General features: G+C 36.9%; 1 protein-coding gene across 1 annotated transcript in view; it reads right to left on the bottom strand.

Moving 5' to 3' along the window:
* Positions 1-22,473, bottom strand: part of AUG2 (HAUS augmin-like complex subunit) — a 156,098-nt gene that overhangs the window by 108,157 nt on the left and 25,468 nt on the right. Inside the window, exon 4 of the mRNA XM_089788468.1 lies at positions 4,593-4,661. Within this exon, the coding sequence (XP_089644594.1) occupies positions 4,593-4,661 (69 nt within the window). The remainder of the gene's footprint in view (positions 1-4,592; positions 4,662-22,473) is intronic.

Here is a 22,473-nt window from a genome sequence, read left to right as displayed (position 1 = left end):
GAAATGCAATTTCCAAACGTCCCTTTGGTCTTTTTCTTGTAGTGGGTTCTTCACTTTCAATAGTGACCAAAAGCGCTAAGTTACCATCGTTCATCCCTCCCCCCCCCGGACCAACACAAGTTTGAACTGGTTTGAAGTTCGGGTCTGCTTCGAACTCTAGTTTGGGCAGGGTGTTATTCTCTAACTGTGGATTCGATTGGGTTTGAACCTAGGCAAACCAAGCCAGGAAAATCGAACCAAGTTCGAACCTGCCCATTTGCTGGGCCTTGCAGACGGCAAAAATCAAGGTTTTTTGCAAAATTTAATAATATTTTGGTGTCCACAACCCTAGAGGGTTATTATGAATTACTTTTGGTGGCCTCTCATTGTCATTTTATGTTTCCAAATAGGTTAATTTGTCTTCAGGAAAAACACATAAGTCGTTGAGCAAGAATCCAGTTGTGCAAGAAGGCGTTTGACGATTGATTTGTGGCTGTTCTTCCGAGTGTTTGGGCCTCATTTCTACACATTGGCAAGCTTACAATGGCTGGAAAAAGTAAGTTCTTGTTCCATTTGCTTTTGTTTTTGTTCTATTTTTTTATTTTCCCATTTCTCTTTCATTCTTCATAAGATCTTTCCATTTTTTTCAAAAAAAAAAAAAAATTTGTATATAAATTATAAATTGAACATGTATCTAATTTCTTCCATAGAAAAAGGAACCAGAATTGCATCTACCTCTTCATCAATAGGCAATACCAAACAAAGAATGGAATCCCACTCTAATTTTCCTCTATGGAAGTATGTAGATATTACAAAACCCCTTCCACGAGGTGGTGCATTTTGTTGGAGATGTCAGGATCGTGATGTAGAAAGAAATAGTTCTTATTATCGTGCGGTAGGTCATTTGTGTGGATACATAGGAAAAGGAGTCAAGAAATGCCTTGGCAAAAAAGGTGCCGCTATACCAAATGAACCCATGTTAAAATATATTGAAGAGCATAAGGTAGCAGAAGAGAGGATGTAGGGCAACCAAACTCAGTAGCAATAAAAGTAAGAAAAGAGCAAAGGGAATGCAACCCACCCCCCCAAATATTATTATACAACACCACCCCTTATTTTAGTACCGTAGCAGACACTAAGACGGAATATGTACCTCTTACACACAAAAGAAAGGGACCACTAGAAACCACTTTTCAAAATAAGAGTCGAGAAATTGCTAACATTAAGGTGGGAAGATGCATGTATGCAAATGGGTTGTCCTTTAAAGTTGTTTGCTCTCCATTTTGGAAGGACATGTTGAGGGGTGCCAATGAAGCTCCATGAGGGTATTGTGGCCTCGGGTTTGAGAAAGTATGCACCACCTTGTTGGATCAAGAGGTCAAGCTGATTCAAGATAATTGAAGCCCATAAAGGACTCGTGGGTTGAGACAAGGGTGACAATTGTTTCAGATGGGTGGAAGGATTCCAAGAACCGTCCCTTGATTAATGTCCTTGCAATGTCCCATAAAGGGGCAATGTTTTTAGAAGCAGTGGATTGTGAGGGCCAAGTAAAAGATGGGCCATTTATTGCTAATATCCTAATCAAGGCCATTGAACAAGTGGGTGCTAGAAACGTTGTCCAAGTCATAACGAATAATGCAAAGAATTGTAGAGTTGCTAGTTTGTTGGTTGAAGAGAGATATCAGCATATCTTTCGAACACCTTGTGTAGTCCTCAATCTTGTGCTACAAAAGATTGGGAACCAAATTAAGTGAATCAAAATAGTGTATGAAGAGGCTAAGGACATCCAAATGTTTCTCAAAAACCACCACGACTCAATCCTTTTTCAAAACCTACTCAAAATTGGAGCTATTGAAGGTAAATGAACTTGAACTCAAGTTAGTAATTTAATTTTTAATATTTGGCAATTTCTGGTTTTTCATATTTTGCTTGTGCAATGTATATGCTTTTATAAAATATGTATCTAATAGTTGTTTTTTGCTCTAATTTACGACATGGGTTGTGAGACCCATTTTACGTCAAATATAATCGTCTTGAGACGACTTATGTAAGTGAAAGAGGCACTTCAAGCTATGGTAATCAGCCACAATTGGGGTGTTTGGAAACAAAGTAACACTAATAGGGCGAATGAAACAAAGCAAAGGGTATTGACTAACTCATGGTGGAAACGTGTAGAATATCTCCTTGAGTTCACCAAGCCCATAGGCCTTGCCCTGGAGAGATCTATGATGGCACAAACTCAATGCTTGAGAAGATCAAGCAAATTATAAATGACATTTTGCAAGATCTGCAAGAGACCTTCAAAAAATTGCAAGCAATTATTGTTGAAAGATGGAACAAAATGACCACTCCACTACATTTGATTGCATATACCTTGGCGCCCAAATACTATACCCCTCAATATAGTGATTTACCAAGAAGGTTGCCACCCTATAGAGATATAGAAGTGTCTAATAGGCATAAGGCAGCATTTAGAAGACTCTTTCTTGATGATGATATGAGAGATGTAATAACGGATGAGTTCATAGAGTTTGTGAGTGCTAGAGGTCTAAGTAACAATGCTCTTCATCATTGGTTCAAGAAGAATGCTCGTAGTTGGTGGTACCTCCATGGCCAAAGATTCCAAACATTGCAGCCCCTTGCAGTCAAAGTAATATCACAAGTAAGTTTTATTTTTAAAAAAATTGGCTCTCTTTATCTTCAAAATAATCATGACTACGAAGTAATTTTAAAAATTTTATAAGATTGAATTAATTCTTTTTTAATTGTTTACCGTGTGTTAGTCTTCATAGGTTGCCAGTTCTTCTACATCAAAAAGAAATTGGAGCACCTATTATTTCATCCACTCAGTGAAGCGCAATAGGTTGCAATCAAAAAAAGCAAAGAACTTGGTATTTGTGCATTACAACTTCCACCTTCTTTTGCACAAGAGTAAAGAATACAAAGAAGAGAAGACAAAGAAGTGGGATGTAGGTGCAGAGGTTGCGGAGTTGGATGCTTCCACTGCTCGGCTTACACTAGATGATTTTGACGACTTTGATACCAATACCACTGTTGCTGCTGCTGATCCCATTGGGCTTAGCTAAACTAATGCCAGAGAAGTAGAAGATGAAAAAGAAGATGAAGATGAAGAAGATGAGTATGAAGAAGATGAAGATTAAAGAACTTAGAATATTAACAGATTTTTATTCCATTAGTTGAACAATGATACTTGAACTTGATGCTGTGATTTATTTTTAATGTTTTGAATCTTTGATGACCTTGTTAGTTGAACTATATGATGGTACGATCACTATGATTACAAGTTTATGGTGTTTTTATTGTTTAAATGTGTTTATGCTACTATACTACATTCTAATTTTAACTCATGCTTCATAAATATGTATATATATAATTTTTACATGCTTTTGCACTAACGAACCCAAACCCCTTTCCAAAATTTTGACAAACTTGCGAACCGGATCTCGAACTTCGAACTTGGAACCAATCTCGAACCGGCAACTTAGCAAAAATGGGTGGCTCTCTACTACAACATGGGTCCAGATGGGGGCATAGGAGGGTTTATTCCCTTTGATATATTCGCTAAGAGATTATTTGCCCTGTGGCCTACTGTTTATAGTTTCTTTTTCAAATTTGCAGCTGTACAGTCCAGCTACAGATTCTATACATGGATTTTTAACTCAATTTTTCTTTAAGTGTATTAAATGATAAATATTTTACACTACAATTAGAGAAGAAGCTGGTCATGGTTGTTCACAGTAAAAACAATGCCATTGATGATAACCTTACACTTTTTATGTAAAAATCTTTTTTGAGTGTAATGTCATTCACTCCCTCTATATTGTTGTTATTCATATTCATCGCTGTTTGATAATTGCTGTTACAGAGCTATTACTTATTACTAAAGGTCAATATTCATAATTTAAAAATTGAACATCAGACAGAATTCTGATGAGAGAAAATATCTATAATCTACTCATGATGGAACTTTTTACAACCTGTAAGAGGACTGGAATAGATAGAATGGGATGGAGCCTTATAAATTATAATCCAACGTAGCTGTAAAGGACACAACGGGTGTATGGTATGTTCTAAAAATATCATTGAACAAAAAAATTTAAGATCGTTCTTTTCTGATTGAATTCTCTGTACAAATGAATAATGACTTTGTAAATTATTAATTTGATCACCTTAATTCCTTTCAAGTTTCAAGTATTTTACCCCTGGGGTCTAGAGCTTGATAGAATTCAAAAAGGAGGAGCGAGAACAAAAATTTAATTAACTCAATCATAAAGTTTCATGTGAATGACCCATTAGATTACAGAGCCAAAGTAGAGAATATTATGTATATGCCTACATTCTATAATAGCTGGCATCAACAATAATACAACAGATGCTCACATGAGATCAAAAAAACTGTGTGTTCACATTCAATGATGCAGGTAGACATATTGATAGCAAAAGTACAAATGTTGCAATGCTTTTCTCATTTTCCTCTTCAGTATTAAAAAACGATAAGCACCACCCTATGAATCTGTACATTAACTTAACCAGTAAAGAATTAAGCTGAAAGGCATTTCATATGTGATCCTTAAAACGTACAGACACAATACCTGATACTCTGCCTCGACAGGAAGGCAATCGATCGAATAAGGTTGTTGAAGACGAGCAATGATTCTATCCTGAAATAAAACCAAGCATTAGAGCAATAAGAATTACATGATAAAACTTTAACTCCATTTGTATAATTAATGTTGCATTTTGTTTATAGAAGGGTTTGAGTTACATTCTATATTTCTGCATCAATTTATATGAATATAGAAAATAATCTGGTAAAACCTGCACATACGAGCTTCCTACAAACATTTATTAGTGTATGGAAACAATATCAACTGACAAAAGATTTCCAGATTTGCCATCGTTAGAGTTGGTCTCTTGCAAGCTACAATCAATAAACAAAAAATACAAAACATTTTGGTGAGGCATGCATACGCATCTGAGGATATTTTCTTTGGTATCATCAGCATAACACATTCTACATTTAACATTTGCAGGGGCACTCCTATAGATCACACCGTAATTAAAAAGCCAATACCATTTGTCCTATTCAGAATGATAAAGCAAGCTTCTCCAAAAATGTATAAATTTTCTTAATGTCGTCTCTATTGCTTATGAAGATCTTTTATTTAAGTCAACCTCTTTAATAGTTCTCAGGAATGGTCCTTTTATTGATATAACATGATTTTATATTTTAAGTCCAAACTATTAGAATATTAAAATCTTTCTTTAATGGTCATCTTAATTACTCTTTAGTTTATTAGGTAGTTTCTATTTCCATCTTTAGTTCACGATTGTTTCTTTTCAAAACATCGTCTTTGTAAATCTACATAAGTTTTCATCTCCTTTGTTTAATACAACTATAACAACATCGATTTACCATAACATGGTAAGAAAGCATGTTGTAGAAGAATGTAACAAATGTAATGTCCCCATTTTCGAGATATATTTTAATAAAAATTAGATTTAAAATATAAGAATAACTAATTAAGAATTCTATTATTTAAATAATAATACAAAAATAGAGAAATAAATAAATAATACAATACAAAGTTATACGAATATTATTACTAGATGATAATATAATAACATTATGATTTATAATATATTAGAAATAAAATAAACAAATAAAACACTAATTGAAAATAATATATCACACATTATTTTAATATATAATAGCAAAATATATTAATATAGTATAATATCCTATTATTAATTTAATAATAAACAAACAATTATAGTACAAATTCATATATATATATATATATATATATATATATATATATATATATATATATATATATAATCAATAGTATTAATTAATAATATAAATTGATTAATAAATAATAAATACAATGCCAATTATATAAATCAAATGTCTCCTATCAAAAGCAACAAAATAAATTATCAACGATTATAATTATACAAAAATAAACATTAATACTATAGTGTGTATTATAAAGTGGCATAGACCGATAAGAGACGTGTCTCTTGAGAATGGATAAGGCAGATACAATAAGCAAACAGGGAACTTAGTTTTGAAGGAGGGGCATATTGGATCGAATACAAGGTAATGACAAAAAAGGAGAGTTGTTGCCACCAACACCCGACATCACAACAGGAGATTCAGAACAAGCAGAATTTGTTAAGGAAGGATTCACCATTGTCGTTAAAAGGAGTGCAACCTAGGTCTTCAAACTGGTTCCAAGGCCAAGTCGAGATACCATCACAGAGGATCGAGCACACTCTCCTCGGGAAGATCAAGTAATACCCGATTGTATTTGAACCATCACAACCTCCGCAGATGTATTGGGAGATAGCAGACTGAACGTCTTTGCAAAATAAGCACAAAGGAATTTATATAGATAGCTGAGTATCGAGCCATCCATATCAGGAAGAGAGGAAAACTTCAAAATATTTCATTCCAATCTATGAAATCAAAGCAGTAATAGCAAATAACTAAGGTTATAGCATCCAGTCTTGATCCGGGAAAAAGGGATCATCACACATCGACACCGCACCAGTCACGTCAAAAGAAGAATGTAGTCAGAGCCCAAAACTATCGAACCAAATAAACTAGCAAACCTGGCAAAGATAGAGTAACAAAGCATGTTGCAGATTTCGAAAGGAGTCCTAGCTGGTCAAACAGTAATAAGCAAGTCCTCCAATCAGCAACATTGGAGGCTATTATTGTTTTGAATAGAGATGGCAACAGTACTAGTAACTCCAAGTTCTCATAATGACTGAGACAACACCCCTATAAACAAGAATTATAGAAAGTAATAAAATAATCACCCTTACTAAGAAAAGAGTAAGTGCAGGTTACGACAATACACAAGAAATAACATCCGTATACATTAGTCATTGAGATCAATAGGGAACGAAGATGAGAAATACAAAGACATAATACTCTTAATTCAATACAACTCAAAGATATCCAGAGGTACCAGCACTTATCCTTTGAAGCTAGTACCAGAGGTTCCAACACTTATCCTTCGAAGCTAGAACCAGGTAACAGAGCATGTTGTTGAGGAATGTAACGAACCCATAATTGATGTTATAGAAAGTTTCAATACACGTATACTTATTTTATAGATACCATATAATTTGTGTACATACAAACATATTATTATGATAAGTAGCTCAAAAGAATTTATTTATGAGACATAATCAATTAGACAAATAAACTATTTATATGAGAAACAATAATTCGATAATATATAAGAAATAGTTTTATAACTAATTAAGAAATAGGCATAATTAATTATATTAATAAAATAATTTTAAAAATATGAAATAATAATAATAATAGAAGTAACTATCAATAGTATTTACTAACAAATAAAGTAATATTTAAATTATAGTTATTGGTAAAATAATCTGAACTTTAAATTAAAGTAAATTATCTAATGGGTCACGACCCATTTTTTCCCAAAGGACACAGGAACATATAAATGTTAATAGAGGCAAAGACGTGAAACCATCGCATAGGATAGGAAAAAGGTATAAGAAATATTTTAATAGGTCTAAGATCCCATATATGTGGGAAGATAATGAAAGGAAGTTTGAAACAATAGAAAGATCCAATAATAAGGAAAATGTATAATACTTGGGATGAAGGAGTAAGGAATTAATTCCATTAACATATGAAATTCATTTCCCTTTTAGAATTAGTAAGGAAAATATATAAACTTGGAATATGAAATAACTTGTACAATTTTATAATAAAAGAAATGGCCAACTATAAAAGTAACCTTTGTTATATATAATATAATTAATTTTGCAAAAGTATTGTTAAGTTTTAAAAATATATATTATTTATGAAATATATATGTGAGATATTATTATATATTTGTTGATGAGGCAAGTATAGTTGAAAGATGGGTAGATTAAATATAATTAATCTAAACCCTATTTATATATAAATAGGAATAGGATAAGTAAATATAAGTTTATTGTGGGATTAAGGATACAGACCTTCCTATGAATGGTCCATATCTTGGGAATATGTACATGATGTCAATGTAGATGCATACCTAAATAAATGTTTACATGTAGAATCTAATATACTATATAAAGGGATTTATATTTATTAAGTTTATAAAAATGCTTATAACTTGTAATGTAAAAGGGATTAGGATGTTTAGTTAAATTATCTTAATCACTCACTATACTCTTGGGAGTTGATTGATGGTGTTATGTAGGGAGAGGCCGAGTAAAACCAGAGAGTATACTGGTGTCAAGTGCCCTATGAGAGTATACAATGGAACCTTTTGGTCTATGTTGCATATGCTTCAAGGATGTGGTCAACTCGACGAATCTTCTTGTCACTAAGACCCATGAGAGCCCTAGTCGACCCCTTCCTATCATTACTGGATTTCACTTGTGTTCGGTTTACAGTGACGACATTTGAAGCTCTAGGGGTGCCAGGGGCTCTAGCGAGGTTGCTTGCCTTGTCAACAGTTGACTTCAAATGGCAACTTTTGTAGTTCATTCAGAGAATTTCGCCATATTTATGTGGATATGTCTTTGTCAGGTGGCTTCTCGCCTCAAGGATCTTTTCCTCAATGTTTGTTACTTTCTATCAGCCTCCCCCCTACATGCTATACACAATGGGTTAAAGGGGAACCCATTTACGAGATTGTTTGACAACATTGTGTTCTTTCTTTGGGGGATATTCTTATTGTTGGGGATTTCATTGCACAAACTAGAGACTTGCAGACTCCCTCCATGCCCGAGTGTCCATCCAATAAGTACCTCTATGTCGAATCTGGTCCCCCATGCTTTTCAAAGGTCCTTGGATGATGTTTTGGGCCCCCTTATAAGGTACGATCGTCATTTTCTCCAAATGTGTGAATCCTCAGATTTGGTAATCCTAAACGGCCTTCCTAGCCGCCCTAGCTCTAATACATTCACTTGTTGGCCTCGCTATGGGGGTTCGAACGTGGTTGACTATGTCCTCGTTGGTTCCTCCCTACCCACCTTCCCCTCGCTGACCTTGCCCTCAGCCTCATCGATTAGGCCTTCCCCTGCAACCTTCCTCTGCCCCTGCCTACTCCTACTACCCCTCCTTTACTATGCCTCCTTATTCTCACATCTCCCTTAGCTTTGTGACAAAGATACGCTTTGATACCACTTGATGAAGTACTGCTCTAATACCACTAACGAAGGGCAACACCACCCTTACCAACTCACAACCAAGAATGCAACAATATGAAGACAACGAGATAAAATGCTTCCCAAGTAACCTCCTTGTTTTTAAACTGCATCCACTAGCTCTTCTCCTACTTTATCCAAGATCCAAGTGTAAACTGCCTCGCATTCGGCGCTCTCTCTACACATTCACAACTCCATCACAATCCTGCTGTAAACTGCCTCACATTCGGCACTCTGTCCACAGAGTCAGGAAAACTCACTCTTCACTTCCTCCTTCTCTTTCACACCTTGAAGCCTTCCAAGCTTTCCAAGCTTCACCTTCCACAACTTTTACCTTTCCAAGCTTTCCTTCCAAAGCTTTCACCTTTCCAAGCTCCTCCTTCTCAAGCTTCCACTTCTCAAGCTTCTCCTTGAGCTTCTACTCCTCGAGCTTTCCTTCTCGAGCTTGATTTAGAAATGCTCATATGCCTTGCTTAAATAGGCACTTACCATCCAATGCATGACTTATCCACAACCTTCTAGAATTCCACCTATACAATATCCACAACCTTCTACAACTTCCATAACCTTCTACAACATCCACAGCTTTCTACAATATCCATAACTTTCTAAAATTCCACCAACACACCTCGATAAATGACAACCATTTTTAATTTTATTTTTAACTTTTCTATTACACCACCTATGCACCTCGAAAATAGAAATCCCCTTTTCCTTTCTTTTCTCCTTTTTTCCCCTTTTTATTTTTTTAATTATTTCTCCTCTAATTTTCGTCACTTTCTCTCTCCTCCAGATTTTTATTTTTATTTTTATTTTTTTCCAATTTTTTTTTTTTCAATTTTTTTTTTTTTCAATAATTTTCCCATGCAAGATGCTCCTGCATCAAACTGCCCTTGTAGATAAAAAAGTGTCCCACACTTTGACACCAAAAAGAAAGGTCTACAACCATCTTCATCTTCACCAAAAGTTTCCACCTCAACGGGGACAAGAAAACCAACGTGCAAATCTTCCACATCTGCATCCATATGTCAAACACTAGCATCTCAACCATCCAATCAACATGCTCACTCCCAAGAACAAACTGAACATAATTCTTCATCAACAAACCCTCATTCACATCAGCAACTAGTGAATTCACACCAGTAGCAACAAACCCCGCATCAACAACAACAAACTCCATATCAGCACCAACATGTAGATCTCCATCAATACATGCCAAACTAGCAATATCATTGCTCACAACAAGATGGTCTGCAACACATAACTCACCTCCAGCAAAAACCGGATCATCCACGGCCAAGTGCTCTGCAACATACAAGTCACCACCAACGTCAACTAGATCATCCACAACCAAATGCTCTGCAGTCTCCATGTCAGACTCAACCAATTGATCATGAAAACCAACCTCTGTCCCAACATCAACAAGGTTATGAATATCTTCAGCAACAACCTCTAGTTGCTCTGCAGGTTCTGCATCAGGCTCCACAAACTGATCAGCAAAACCAAACTCTTTCACCTTGACCTTCTTAGCTTGATTAGCCAATCTAGCATCTAACCGAGAAATCATCTTAGAAAAATTCCTCTCCACTATATCATGGATTTTCGCAATCATCCTAGGGTCCAATCCTCTTGGAGCCATCTCCCAAGATCTTCGTAAACCCTCTACAACAAATCCTTCCCACGCTCCTTGTGACAACCTCGACTTGTTTGCAAGTCAGATCGCAACCTGCCACCTCGCACAAACAATCAAGAACCACATCACAAGTCTAGGACAACGGATTTGCAATCCACCAGCTCTGATAAACTTTGCCCAACCAAGGTCCTGGTACAAACTGCCTCACACTTCGGCGATCTGCTTGTACACTCAAGAACTCCTGCTCTAATACCACTAATGACGGTACGCTTTGATACCACTGATGAAGGGCCGCTCTGATACCATTGATGAAGGTACGCTCTGATACCACTGACGAAGGGTTGCTCCACCCTTACCAACTCACAACCAAGAATGCAACAATATGAAGACAACAAGATAAAATGCTTCCCAAGTAACCTCCTTGTTTTTAAACTACATCCACTAGCTCTTCTCCTACTTTATCCAAGATCCAAGTGTAAACTGCCTCGCATTCGACGCTCTCTCTACACACTCACAACTCCATCACAATCCTGCTGTAAACTGCCTCACATTCGGCACTCTGTCCACAGAGTCAGGAAAACTCACTCTTCACTTCCTCCTCCTCTTTCACATCTTGAAGCCTTCCAAGCTTTCCAAGCTTCACCTTCCACAACTTTTACCTTTCCAAGCTTTCCTTCCAAAGCTTTCACCTTTCCAAGCTCCTCCTTCTCAAGCTTCCACTTCTCAAGCTTCTCCTTGAGCTTCTACTCCTCGAGCTTTCCTTCTCGAGCTTCATTTAAAAATGCCCATATGCCTTGCTTAAATAGGCACTTACCATCCAATGCATGACTTATCCACAACCTTCTAGAATTCCACCTACACAATATCCACAACCTTCTACAACTTCCATAACCTTCTACAACATCCACAACTTTCTACAATATCCATAACTTTCTAAAATTCCACCAACACACCTCGATAAATGACAACCATTTTTTAATTTTATTTTTAACTTTTCTATTACGCCACCTATGCACCTCGAAAATAGAAATCCCCTTTTCCTTTCTTTTCTCCTTTTTTCCCCTTTTTATTTTTTTAATTATTTCTCCTCTAATTTTCGTCACTTTCTCTCTCCTCCAGATTTTTATTTTTATTTTTTATTTTTTTCCAATTTTTTTTTCAATTTTTTTTTTTCCAATAATTTTCCCATGCAAGATGCTTCTGCATCACTTTGATAATGGGCACCAGGATCTCTTCACCACACACCTCAAGCAACTCCTTCCTCCAAATTCCTTCTCCTGTTTGTTATTGCACCAAAAGCTTGAACTATCAATGCCCTATACAAATGTCGGATTTAACCTGACCCATAGGAGGCAGTTAAGTCATGTTAGGAATCTCCAAGGAGGTGTTCACCACCAAGTCAACAATCTCCCCCTCAACACCAACTGAGCCTTTAACACCCACTAAAGGGAGACTTGAACCTGTGACCCAAGGCTTTGATGCCAATTATTGGAGTTATTTGTCATTGCACCAAAAGTTCAAACTATCAATGTCAGATTTAACCCGACCCACAAGAGGCAATTAAGCCATGTTAGGAATCTCCAAGGATGTGTTGACCACCAAGTCAACATCTACCCCCTCGAGAGCGCCTCTACCTAGTTCAATCAAGTTGCCACTTCCATTTGGGAGGTTGCCCTCCTTTCTTTCTCTCATCACACCACCCACTGGACTCCCTCCTCTACTTGTACAAACTCTTGCTCCATGAACCAGTGGTAGGATGACGACTGCAAATCCTTTCATTGCATGCCATGCTCAGCTCCCACCCTTCAATTGACTTTCTTTGAGAAAATAAAGCACTCTTACCGCTACTTCCTCGACTACAAGAAACGCACTTTTGTCTCACACCACAATTGGTCTCTTTGAACTTCACTCCTTCAGTCCCCCAAGGCTTTATGGGGCACTTTGTTTCCTCACAATTCCTCACCCCACCCCACCCCCCTCGGACCATAGCTTGTTGGTCTCCTACAACTCCATCCTCTATGATATCATTAGCCAACGTTACTTCATGTCACCCCTTCCACCCACTGCCACATTTTCACCTTCACCAACATTAGCAAGGCAGTTAGGTCCTTGAACAGTAACAAGGCAACGAATGAGGAAGGGCTACAAGGGGAATTCTTCAAGAACAACATTTCGATTTTGGGCTTGTTCCTCATAGATTTCCTCAACATAAGGGTTTGCATTGGGTGCCCTCCTCTTGGTCACATCATATCATCCATCTGATTCATAAGGTTGGGCCAGCTTTCGATCCCAACTATTACAAGACCATCATGGTGGGCTGCACTTTCTCTACATTGTATGCCATAGTTTTATACAATACTATTTCTTGGGAACTTGATCAAAGACATATTCGGGCCAGGGGCAAGCGGGTTTCCAACCGGATTTTCAAACATGGATCGCATCTTGACTCTCAGGGCTATTAGTGCGGAAGTGTGTCATCAATCCTTGAAGGCTTACTATTGTTTTTTGGATTTCAGCATGATTCAGTCCTTAGGACAGCCCTCTTCTAGAGATTGTGTGACATTGGCATCTTGAGTGGCTCTCTTGATTGTCATCACGAGGCTCTACAAGGCAGTGGTTAGTCACATCAAGACCCCTCAAGGTTGTTAGACTTCATTTGTAGCACCATTGGGGTGAAACAAGGTTGCCCCCTATCTCTCACTTTATTCGAACTCTATATTGATGAGTGGGAGTTTCTTCAGGTGTATTCCCTCCCAAGGGATGGTTGTTTCTTACACCATCTTGATTTCTATCTTGCTCTTTGCACATGATGTGGCCCTCTGAGCAACCTCTCCAAAAGGCTTACAAAGAATCTTGGATGACCTCGCTTCTTTTTGCAATTTACGACAACCAACGGTGAACCTAGGTAAGACCAATGTGATGGTCTTCAATTGCCTCAAGACCTCTCACCTCCACTTCTTTTACCAAATAAAGGAGATTGAGATTACTTCTTTGTACAATTATTTGAGGGTCAATGTTTTTGGCCCTCGCTTCATCCTAAGACTGGCAATTCATCCTCATTCAACAAGGGTTATGGTTCTTTAGTCCTTGTTGAGAGACAATGCTTTAGATATCACTTTCAAGATGCCACGTCCAAGCTGACTCTTTTGAACACTTTGATTAGACCAATCGTACTCTATGGTTATGTTGTTTGGGGGTTGTCCTTACTAGAGTCGGAGTGGGCTTCAAGAGAGCGGGTCTAGACTGTTTTCCTTTGGCACATTATTAGATGTAGACGGTTTACTCCGCAAAGTATAGTCCTCGCTGAGCTTGAGGCCCATCCTTTCAAGCTTGGTACTATCTTAGATTTGGTTTGATTTTTACATCGTCTATAGTATACTTCACGAACTCCCTTGAGGGACGTCGCAAATATTCACACCAAGCCTATTGTTTCTTAGAGGCTATTGAATGCTCGAATTCCACCAACCAAGCTCGTTGTTGGTTTGCTTAAGCCTAAACTCTTCTTAGTTTAATCGGGATCGAAATCGATAGCCTTCCCCCTTTCCAATATTCCTTGGACGCCCCTTCTCATCTTTTTCCATAATGACAAGAGCTGAACATGCATATCAGGATAGACGTTTACAGACAATAAATTCTTACTACTTAGGCTAGTCCTCTCGAGGGGTTGAGCCTGAGAATGTCATTCTATGCAGAGCACTTTCTCGAGTTACAAGAGGGGATCATTGTGCATCCCTAGTACCTCTCTCATGGCTGGTCTCATGCACTTTGTATTTCTCTTGGCTCATTCAAAGTGGGCTCACATAGGCTCCACGTCTAGAACAATCGCCATTTGGCCAAAGAGGATAGGATCTACCAACTTTGTGGCCTAGGGGAGGCTAAGACAGAGACTCACTTTATTTATCATAACCCCATGTACTACGAGATCAGAGGGAGATTCTACTGCTTATTCAGGGAGACTTAGTCTCTCTCAAACTTCTTCAAATATATAAACCATAACTGCCTTCCGCTTTATCTTCAAGAGGCGTAAAGGCTCTAGGACCTCACTCTGCAGGGGATTTTCCCCGAAGATCCCACTCCAACCAGCTCATCACCTCACTCTTTATTGTGGTTCCCCCCACACAGGGTGCCAAGCAAGCACTGGATCCTCATTTTGCATCCCCTAGGGATGTGAGACCTCACAGATCCTACACACAGCAGCACCCTTCTTCTAGCATTTCCAGGGGCCCTCAAAGACAGCATGGGATCTCTTGGCCTAAAGCTTATCCATCAGTTTTGGACTCTCTTCATTGCTTGGAACAACTAGTTGGGTTACTTGGTTTGGCAATTTCTTCTTGCTCTAGTTCTTTGTTTTCTATTCACTGTTAGCCATTGACTGGACTTCGGTGGTAAGAGTGCAAACTCTTCTTTTGATGCCTCATTTGTTGTCAGTCGACTACTCCTACCTACATTATCTTGGTCGATTCGGTGCTCATCCCTTCAGACTTAGCACAATCTTTGATTTGGTTTGGTTACTTTACAGACTCAGGGGCTTTGTAGATTTTGTTGATGGAAAATACCATTATTCCTACCTAGCCTACTATTCCTCAGCTTCAATTGCAACTTCAAACTCTACTAGAAGCACTCGATGTTGGTATGCTCAAGCCTACAGTCTCCTCTATGCGGTAGGTACCAATATTGATCGCCTTCCTCCCTTTCAATATTCCTTGGATGCTCTCGCTCATCTCCTCCCCTCTCAATCAGAGTTGAATGAGATTACCGGGATGGACACCTACAGGAGGTTTATTCATGTGACTTGGGTCGACCCACTGGGGAGCCTCTACCTGCATATGGCCTTCTATGCAGAGCACTATATTGACATTAAGGATAGTATTATTCTTCAACCTTACGACTCTTCCCGACAGTGCCTTCATACCTTACGTATCCAAATAAGCTAAGTTGGCTCTCACCAGCTCCATATCCAAACAAATCACCACACCAGCAGAGATGAACAATTTTGTTTGTGTTGTGACATGGGTGTGGCTGAGACAAAGATCCATTTCCTATTCTAATGTCTGATCTACTATGAGATTCAAGGGAGGTTCCATTGCTTCTTTGGAGAGTGCAGGCCCCTATCCTCCTTCAAGTATGATGATCAACGATCCCTTGCACTCCATCTCCAAGAGGCCTTCCATCTTCGAGGTCTTAGCATTCGGGAATCTTCCCCCTCTTGATTTGCATGCCTTCATCAACTTATCATTTCCTTCTTCACTCTGGTTACCTCTCCTAGAGGAACCAAGCGGTGCGGAAGCCCGTCCACTACTACTCACATCAGATCGGTGAGAATGCACAAAGATCACACACACATGTACCACCAATGACAGCGGCCCTCCTCTCTCTGACAGCGAGTTTGGACTTCTCCACACACTGTTAGTTATCCTTTAGTATTGAGCTACATTTCAACAAGTATGAACCACTAGTTGTTTGGTGGTTTCATAGTCCCTCTTTGTTTACTTCTTTCTTTATTGTTTTCCCTTTTCTCAAACACTATTTAGTGGTCCTGCTGCCTTCTGGCCTCTATTTGTACCTTAATTTTGGGAATTGCCAGAATAGCCGGTTTGGTGATTCAATTCAGGCATGTCGATTTTTTTGGAGTTGTGAATTGTTTTAGGTGATTTTTTGCCATGAATCACCGATTCATGTGATTCATGGAAAAAATACCTTGAATCGGTCGCGCGGCAAGGCAAAAAGTGAACTCGTTTTTTAATTAAAACACGTTTTTTTTGTTTTTTTTGGCCTTTCCTCTTTGTTTTAACCCTAAAGGGCCTTCTAATTGTAAAGTATGAGTACAAGAGAGAAAAAGTGAGAGAGAAGAACAGAACAGAAAAACCACAGGTTTCCAACTAGCAAGAAGGAAGAGCACCAAAGAGATCACAAGTCCATTTGGGGTGGCCAATGCAATAAGGAGTCAATAGAAACACTCCTCAACTCACTTGCAAGAGGTAAGTATTGATTTTTTTTTTGCATATTAGTGTATTATGCATTTTTTGTTAAATTTTTTTAGTTTTCATTTGCAAATCTTGAATTTTTTTATTAGTTTCACTAAATTGCATAGTAGGGTTTGTTGTTTTGTAACTTTTGTTTATTAGTTTCAAACTTTGAGATTTTACTTGAGTTTTCTTATTGCAGCAGCCTTAACTTCCAATTTCCACAATGGGTGAAAAGGATGAATGTTGGAAATATACCAACGTCTTTCCTGGAAGAAACAAATTTCAAACAAAATGTATGTTTTGTAAAGAAATAAATTCTGGTGGTATTTATAGATTCAAATACTACATTGCTGCTATAACTGGACATGATATTACAATTTGCACTCAACAAACTGCTGAGGCAAAATGCACTTGCTTCGTGGCATTAAAAAAATATGAACAAGATAAACTGAATAAGAAAAGGCAACTTGAAGGTTTAAGGGCTATTGGCTCTCATGCTCCCGTAGCCGCATTTGCATCTGCATCAGCATCCGCATCCATAGGTTGTGTTGGAGAGGGTTCTTCCAAGCCTCCTTTTCATCCTAGTTCTAGTGCTCGTGCTAGTGCTAGTGCTAGTGCTAGTCAGTCTTATACTAAGATTGAGCCTGACCTATTGTAGCCTAGAGTGTGGAAGAACAGATTGGATAGTTACAACTCTTGGCTCTCAACTCACGCTTAAGGGCATGGGTTTGAACAAGGAGATTCATGATGCTGCCAAAAAAGAAATTTGCAAATTTTGGTACTTTTGCAACATTCCATTTGTTGCAACCAAGTGATTGGTTCTTTTTTCTTTGTTTTCTTTAAGGATAAAGTGAAACTTTAATTATATCTACTTGTTTTATGATTCATTGATTAATCATAGATTCACTTTACAAGCTTACATAATGATTTTTCATCTAAATTTCTAATCATAATCTATTTGTGATAGGGGTCCTTATTAGCAAAACATGATAGATGCAGTTGCTATTTGTGGTTTGGGGTTTAAAGCCCCAACTGAGGCTGAGTTGAGTGGATACCTCTTGGATGAAATGGTAGAGGATATGAAGGTTGAGCTTGAGAACCACCGAAAGGAGTGGATTGAAAAGGGTTGCACCATCATGACTGATGGTTGGATAGATAGGAGGAATAAAACACTCCTCAATTTTCTTGTTTCCTATGCAGGTGATTAATCATTCTACTTTCCTACATACATTGATTGAATATTTCAAATTTTGATTTGTTGATTGCTAATTTGTTGATGATCCATGATAATTCATTGTTTTGTAAGATATACCATGTTCCTCAAATCCATTGATGCTTCCACTCATATCAAAAATAACATACTTATGTGAGGTTATTAAGGAAGTCATAGCAGAGGTGGAGGAACATGTGGTGTAGGTGGTGACGGCTAATGTAGTAAGTTATGTTGCTACAAATAAACTTTTAACTTTTCAAGTTTTGAAAATTATTTTATTTGAATTTTTAACTTTTTCTAATTCTAAGTTTCCTAAGTTCTAACATGTTTGAATTTCTAATTAACTTAAAATTATTGTCGGTAAACTTTTGATGGAGAGATACCCCACCATATTTTGGTCTCCTTGTGTGGCACATTGTCTTAACCTCATGTTGGAGGAAATTGGCAAGCTTGAGTGGGTCGAATCATGTGTTGAAAGGGCAAAAAGTATATGCAAGTTTATCTACAATCAATCATTTGTCCTTAGCACAATGAGGGACTACACAGGAAGCAAGGAGTTAGCTCGTCCAAGCATCACGAGGTTTGCCTCAAATCTCATCACACTAGAGTCCTTGTTGACATCAAGGGACAATTTAAGGACCATGTTTGTTGGGCGGGAGTGGATTACATCTTCCTATGTTGCGACCATTGCAAGGGTAGATGTGGTGAATTGCATCTTTGATGATGATGGTTTTCAGAAACCTGCTAAAGAAATCCTTAAGGTAAATTTGTTGCAATTTAACATTTAGTATTTTACTATTTAGTATTTAATATTTATTATTTAATTGTTTAATGATTTAGTTTTACTTTATTATATTATTTTATATTTAAATTTTGACACATGTTTTTTTTACATTATATGCAATTCATTGAGCCCCTTGTATCTCTCCTACGAACTATTGATGAGAGAAGCCCTCTATGGGCTACATATATGAGGGCATGGATGGGGCAAAGGAAACCATTAGAGCCTAGTATGTAGGAGTGTAGGAGAAGTATGCCCCTATTTGGGAGATCATTGATAGGAGATTGCAGAATCAGCTCCACCTACCCATCCATGCAGCAGCTTACTATCTGAATCCAACATTTTGTTTATGTCCAGACTTCAAGGCGGATTATGAGGTTCTCACCGGCTTATATACAATGATCTAGAGGTAGAGTAGTGATTGGGATAGCACAGCTGCAACCATTGAGCTAGACAAGTTCAATAATAAAGAAGGGCCACTTTCTCTGGCAGGATGGCCATAGATGCTCGGACAACAATACAGCCAAGTAAAAATAATATATTCATGAATCTTAAGTTTATGACTTATAAATTGTGCATTTCAATTGTTGATTATGTAATTCTAAAGTTGTAAATGAGACTAATTGTTTTTGTTTTCCCTTATTTCAGATAGATGGTGGCAAATGTTTGGGTCCACAACCCCAAAACTTCAAAAAATTGCCATCCATATTCTGAGTCAGCCAAGCAGCGCTTCTAGATGTGAGCGCAGTTGGTCCATGTTTGTTGAATTTCTCGGATCGCTGCAAATGTACTTGCATTTCCTGTATTGGTATATGCTTTTCAAATGCATCAATCTTCTCTTATATGTATTGTAAATGACACATTGAGAGACATGTCTTCTCATCAAACATGTCTATCCATTATAATTATACAATAACAAATATATATAGTATCTCATATATTAAATATATAATTAATATACATATACATATATATCACACTTATATATGTAATATATATGTGTGTGTGTGTGTGTGTATGTGTATATTTATAGGTTTAACCGGCTGAAGCTACCAAACATTAACACTCCCTCTTAGCTAGGGAGGATAAACATACGACCATATATTACCTCAATGTAATATATAGATATTGGGAGTAATGACCTCCTCAATGTCAACTCGTTTGACAACCGCATACTCTTTGAGCAATGGCCTCCTGAATGTAGAATAGCAAGATATTCACCGAGTACTGTAAGTAATGGCCTCAAGAAATGTCAACTCATTTGATATTCATCAAGTACTTTGTGCAATGGCCTCCTGAACATCAATTTGCATAACATTCACCATGTACTCAAAATGTTCATAAGGTATGTGTACAGGCATTCTCATAATGCTTACCATATGAACATCCACATGCAAAATATAATCTATCATGATCTGCATGGACATCACAAGATATCCATCATAACAGATTAAGTTATTGAAAGATCGTCACCTTTCAATAACTTCTGCAAATACAAGTGATGATCATGTGAAAGTCGTCACTTCCTCATGATGTATACAGGGGGCAGGCCCATTAAAAGGATTAATTCACACACATGGACTATTAGACTTCTCAATATCAATCTTCATAATTATCTTCTCAATAGCAAGATATTCACCAAGTATTGTGAGTAATGGCCTCAAGAATGTCAACTCATTTGATATTCATCAAGTACTCTGTGTAATGGCCTCCTGAACATCAATTTGCATAACATTCACCATGTACTCAAAATGTTCATAAGATACGTGTACAAGCATTCTCATAATGCTTACCATATGAACATCCACATGCAAAATATAATTTATCATGATCTACATAGACATTGTAAGATATCCATCATAACAGATTAAGTTATTGAAAGATCATCACCTTTCAATAACTTCTGCAAATACAAGTGACGATCATGTGGAAGTCATCACTTCCTCATGATATAGATAGGGGGCAAGCCCATTAAAAGGATTTAGTCAAACATATGGACTTTTAGACTTCTTCTCAATATCAATCTTCATAATTATTTATCCAATGTTACCGTTGAAGAGGTGTCAAAACTCCCTCTGAGTCTGAAATCAATCTCCCTTTTCCTACAATAATATTCTCAGAGGAAAAGATCAAGACATATAGCTCTTATAATAATAAAAATTTCATTTAATAATTATTCTCAATAATTATATTTTAATTATAAGAACATTAGAAATATGAAAATTAAAATTTCTTTAGAATATTGAAAGTCATGTCTAGTCTATGATATTCATTCATATATCATCATTTATAAGACATTTGTTATTTTCGTATTTATAACCTTACCTTAATATACTATATTTAATAAATAATAATTAAATGTTATATATACATATATACACACACACACACACACACACACACACACACACTTCATAATTATTATTTAGCAAAGATAAACATTTGGAAGACATACCTTTCAGGTACTTGTTCTAAAGCCTAAACATCTTCCTTTTTAGCTTGGGCAATGCTTGTCTTTTTTTTCTAGCACATAGGTTAGTTAATTTATTACGATGTACTTACTCAAGTTAGGAAGTCCATATGCTATGGATTCCTAATGTTCATCCTTGCCCTTAATGTTTCGCTCTTATTTCATCTTCCATCTATTTACTTTGTTTATTCTTATACATTTTAAAATTGCCCAAGGTGGGGCCTTGCGGTATGTAAAATATTGGCATGGCACTATGTACCACATAATAAGGAAGTGGTGGGTCTACCATTCAACTTGTGCTCTACACTCACTATTTTTCAAGGATTTGACTTATTTCTAACGCTGATATCCCTTTTATATTGCTGGTTGGTGTCTATCATATACAATAGTGGTTGACTCACATTGAACCGATAACAATGAATGGTAAAACCTGTAGATGTGATTGTCAGATATATCTTCAGTGCTTATACTTCCCCAATCTTCTTTTTGTGTGTTTGACTGAACTACGATTATATCCCATACATTTGGTTTAACTGTTATCTTTGCATTCAACTATTATTTTATTTTATTTTCTTCGCTTCAATCACTGACTTCTTTATCATCTTTCGTGTGTTGAGCTGTATTTATATGATTGCCAGTGATTAATTTATCAAGGTCCGCGAGTTGCAAACTGCAAAGTTTGAAGCTTGCGTACATGACTTTCCTCTATTATCCATAACATACACTACTTAGACGTTAAAGATATTATTACAACTATGTTTATTTTCATTTTATAGGGCCTTTACCAATACATAAAGTTGTATACAGATATTTATATTGTCATTGTTCATTCAAATATTGTCTCTCATTAACAACATTTATATTTGTCATCTTCCTACATTTGCAGGCGGCTCTAATACCATGTTGAATTTCTCAAATCGCTGCAAACGAACTTGCATTTCCTGTATTGGTATATGCTTTTCAAATGCATCAATCTTCTCTTATATGTATCGTAAATGACACATGGAGAGACATGTCTTCTCATGAGACATGTCTATCCATTATAATTATACAATAACAAATATATATAGTATCTCATTTATTAAATATATAATTAATATACATATACATATACATATATATCACACTTATATATGTAATATATATATATGTGTGTGTGTGTGTGTGTGTTTGTGTGTATATTTATAGGTTTAACCGACTGAAGCTACCAAACATTAA

The sequence above is a fragment of the Cupressus sempervirens genome, chromosome 6 (assembly GCF_028749045.1).
Source record: "Cupressus sempervirens isolate cs-2001-9-10 chromosome 6, ASM2874904v1, whole genome shotgun sequence".
Taxonomy (NCBI): domain Eukaryota; kingdom Viridiplantae; phylum Streptophyta; class Pinopsida; order Cupressales; family Cupressaceae; genus Cupressus; species Cupressus sempervirens.
Note: the sequence above shows the minus strand (reverse complement) of the source record. Positions and strands in the feature narration are given on the sequence as shown.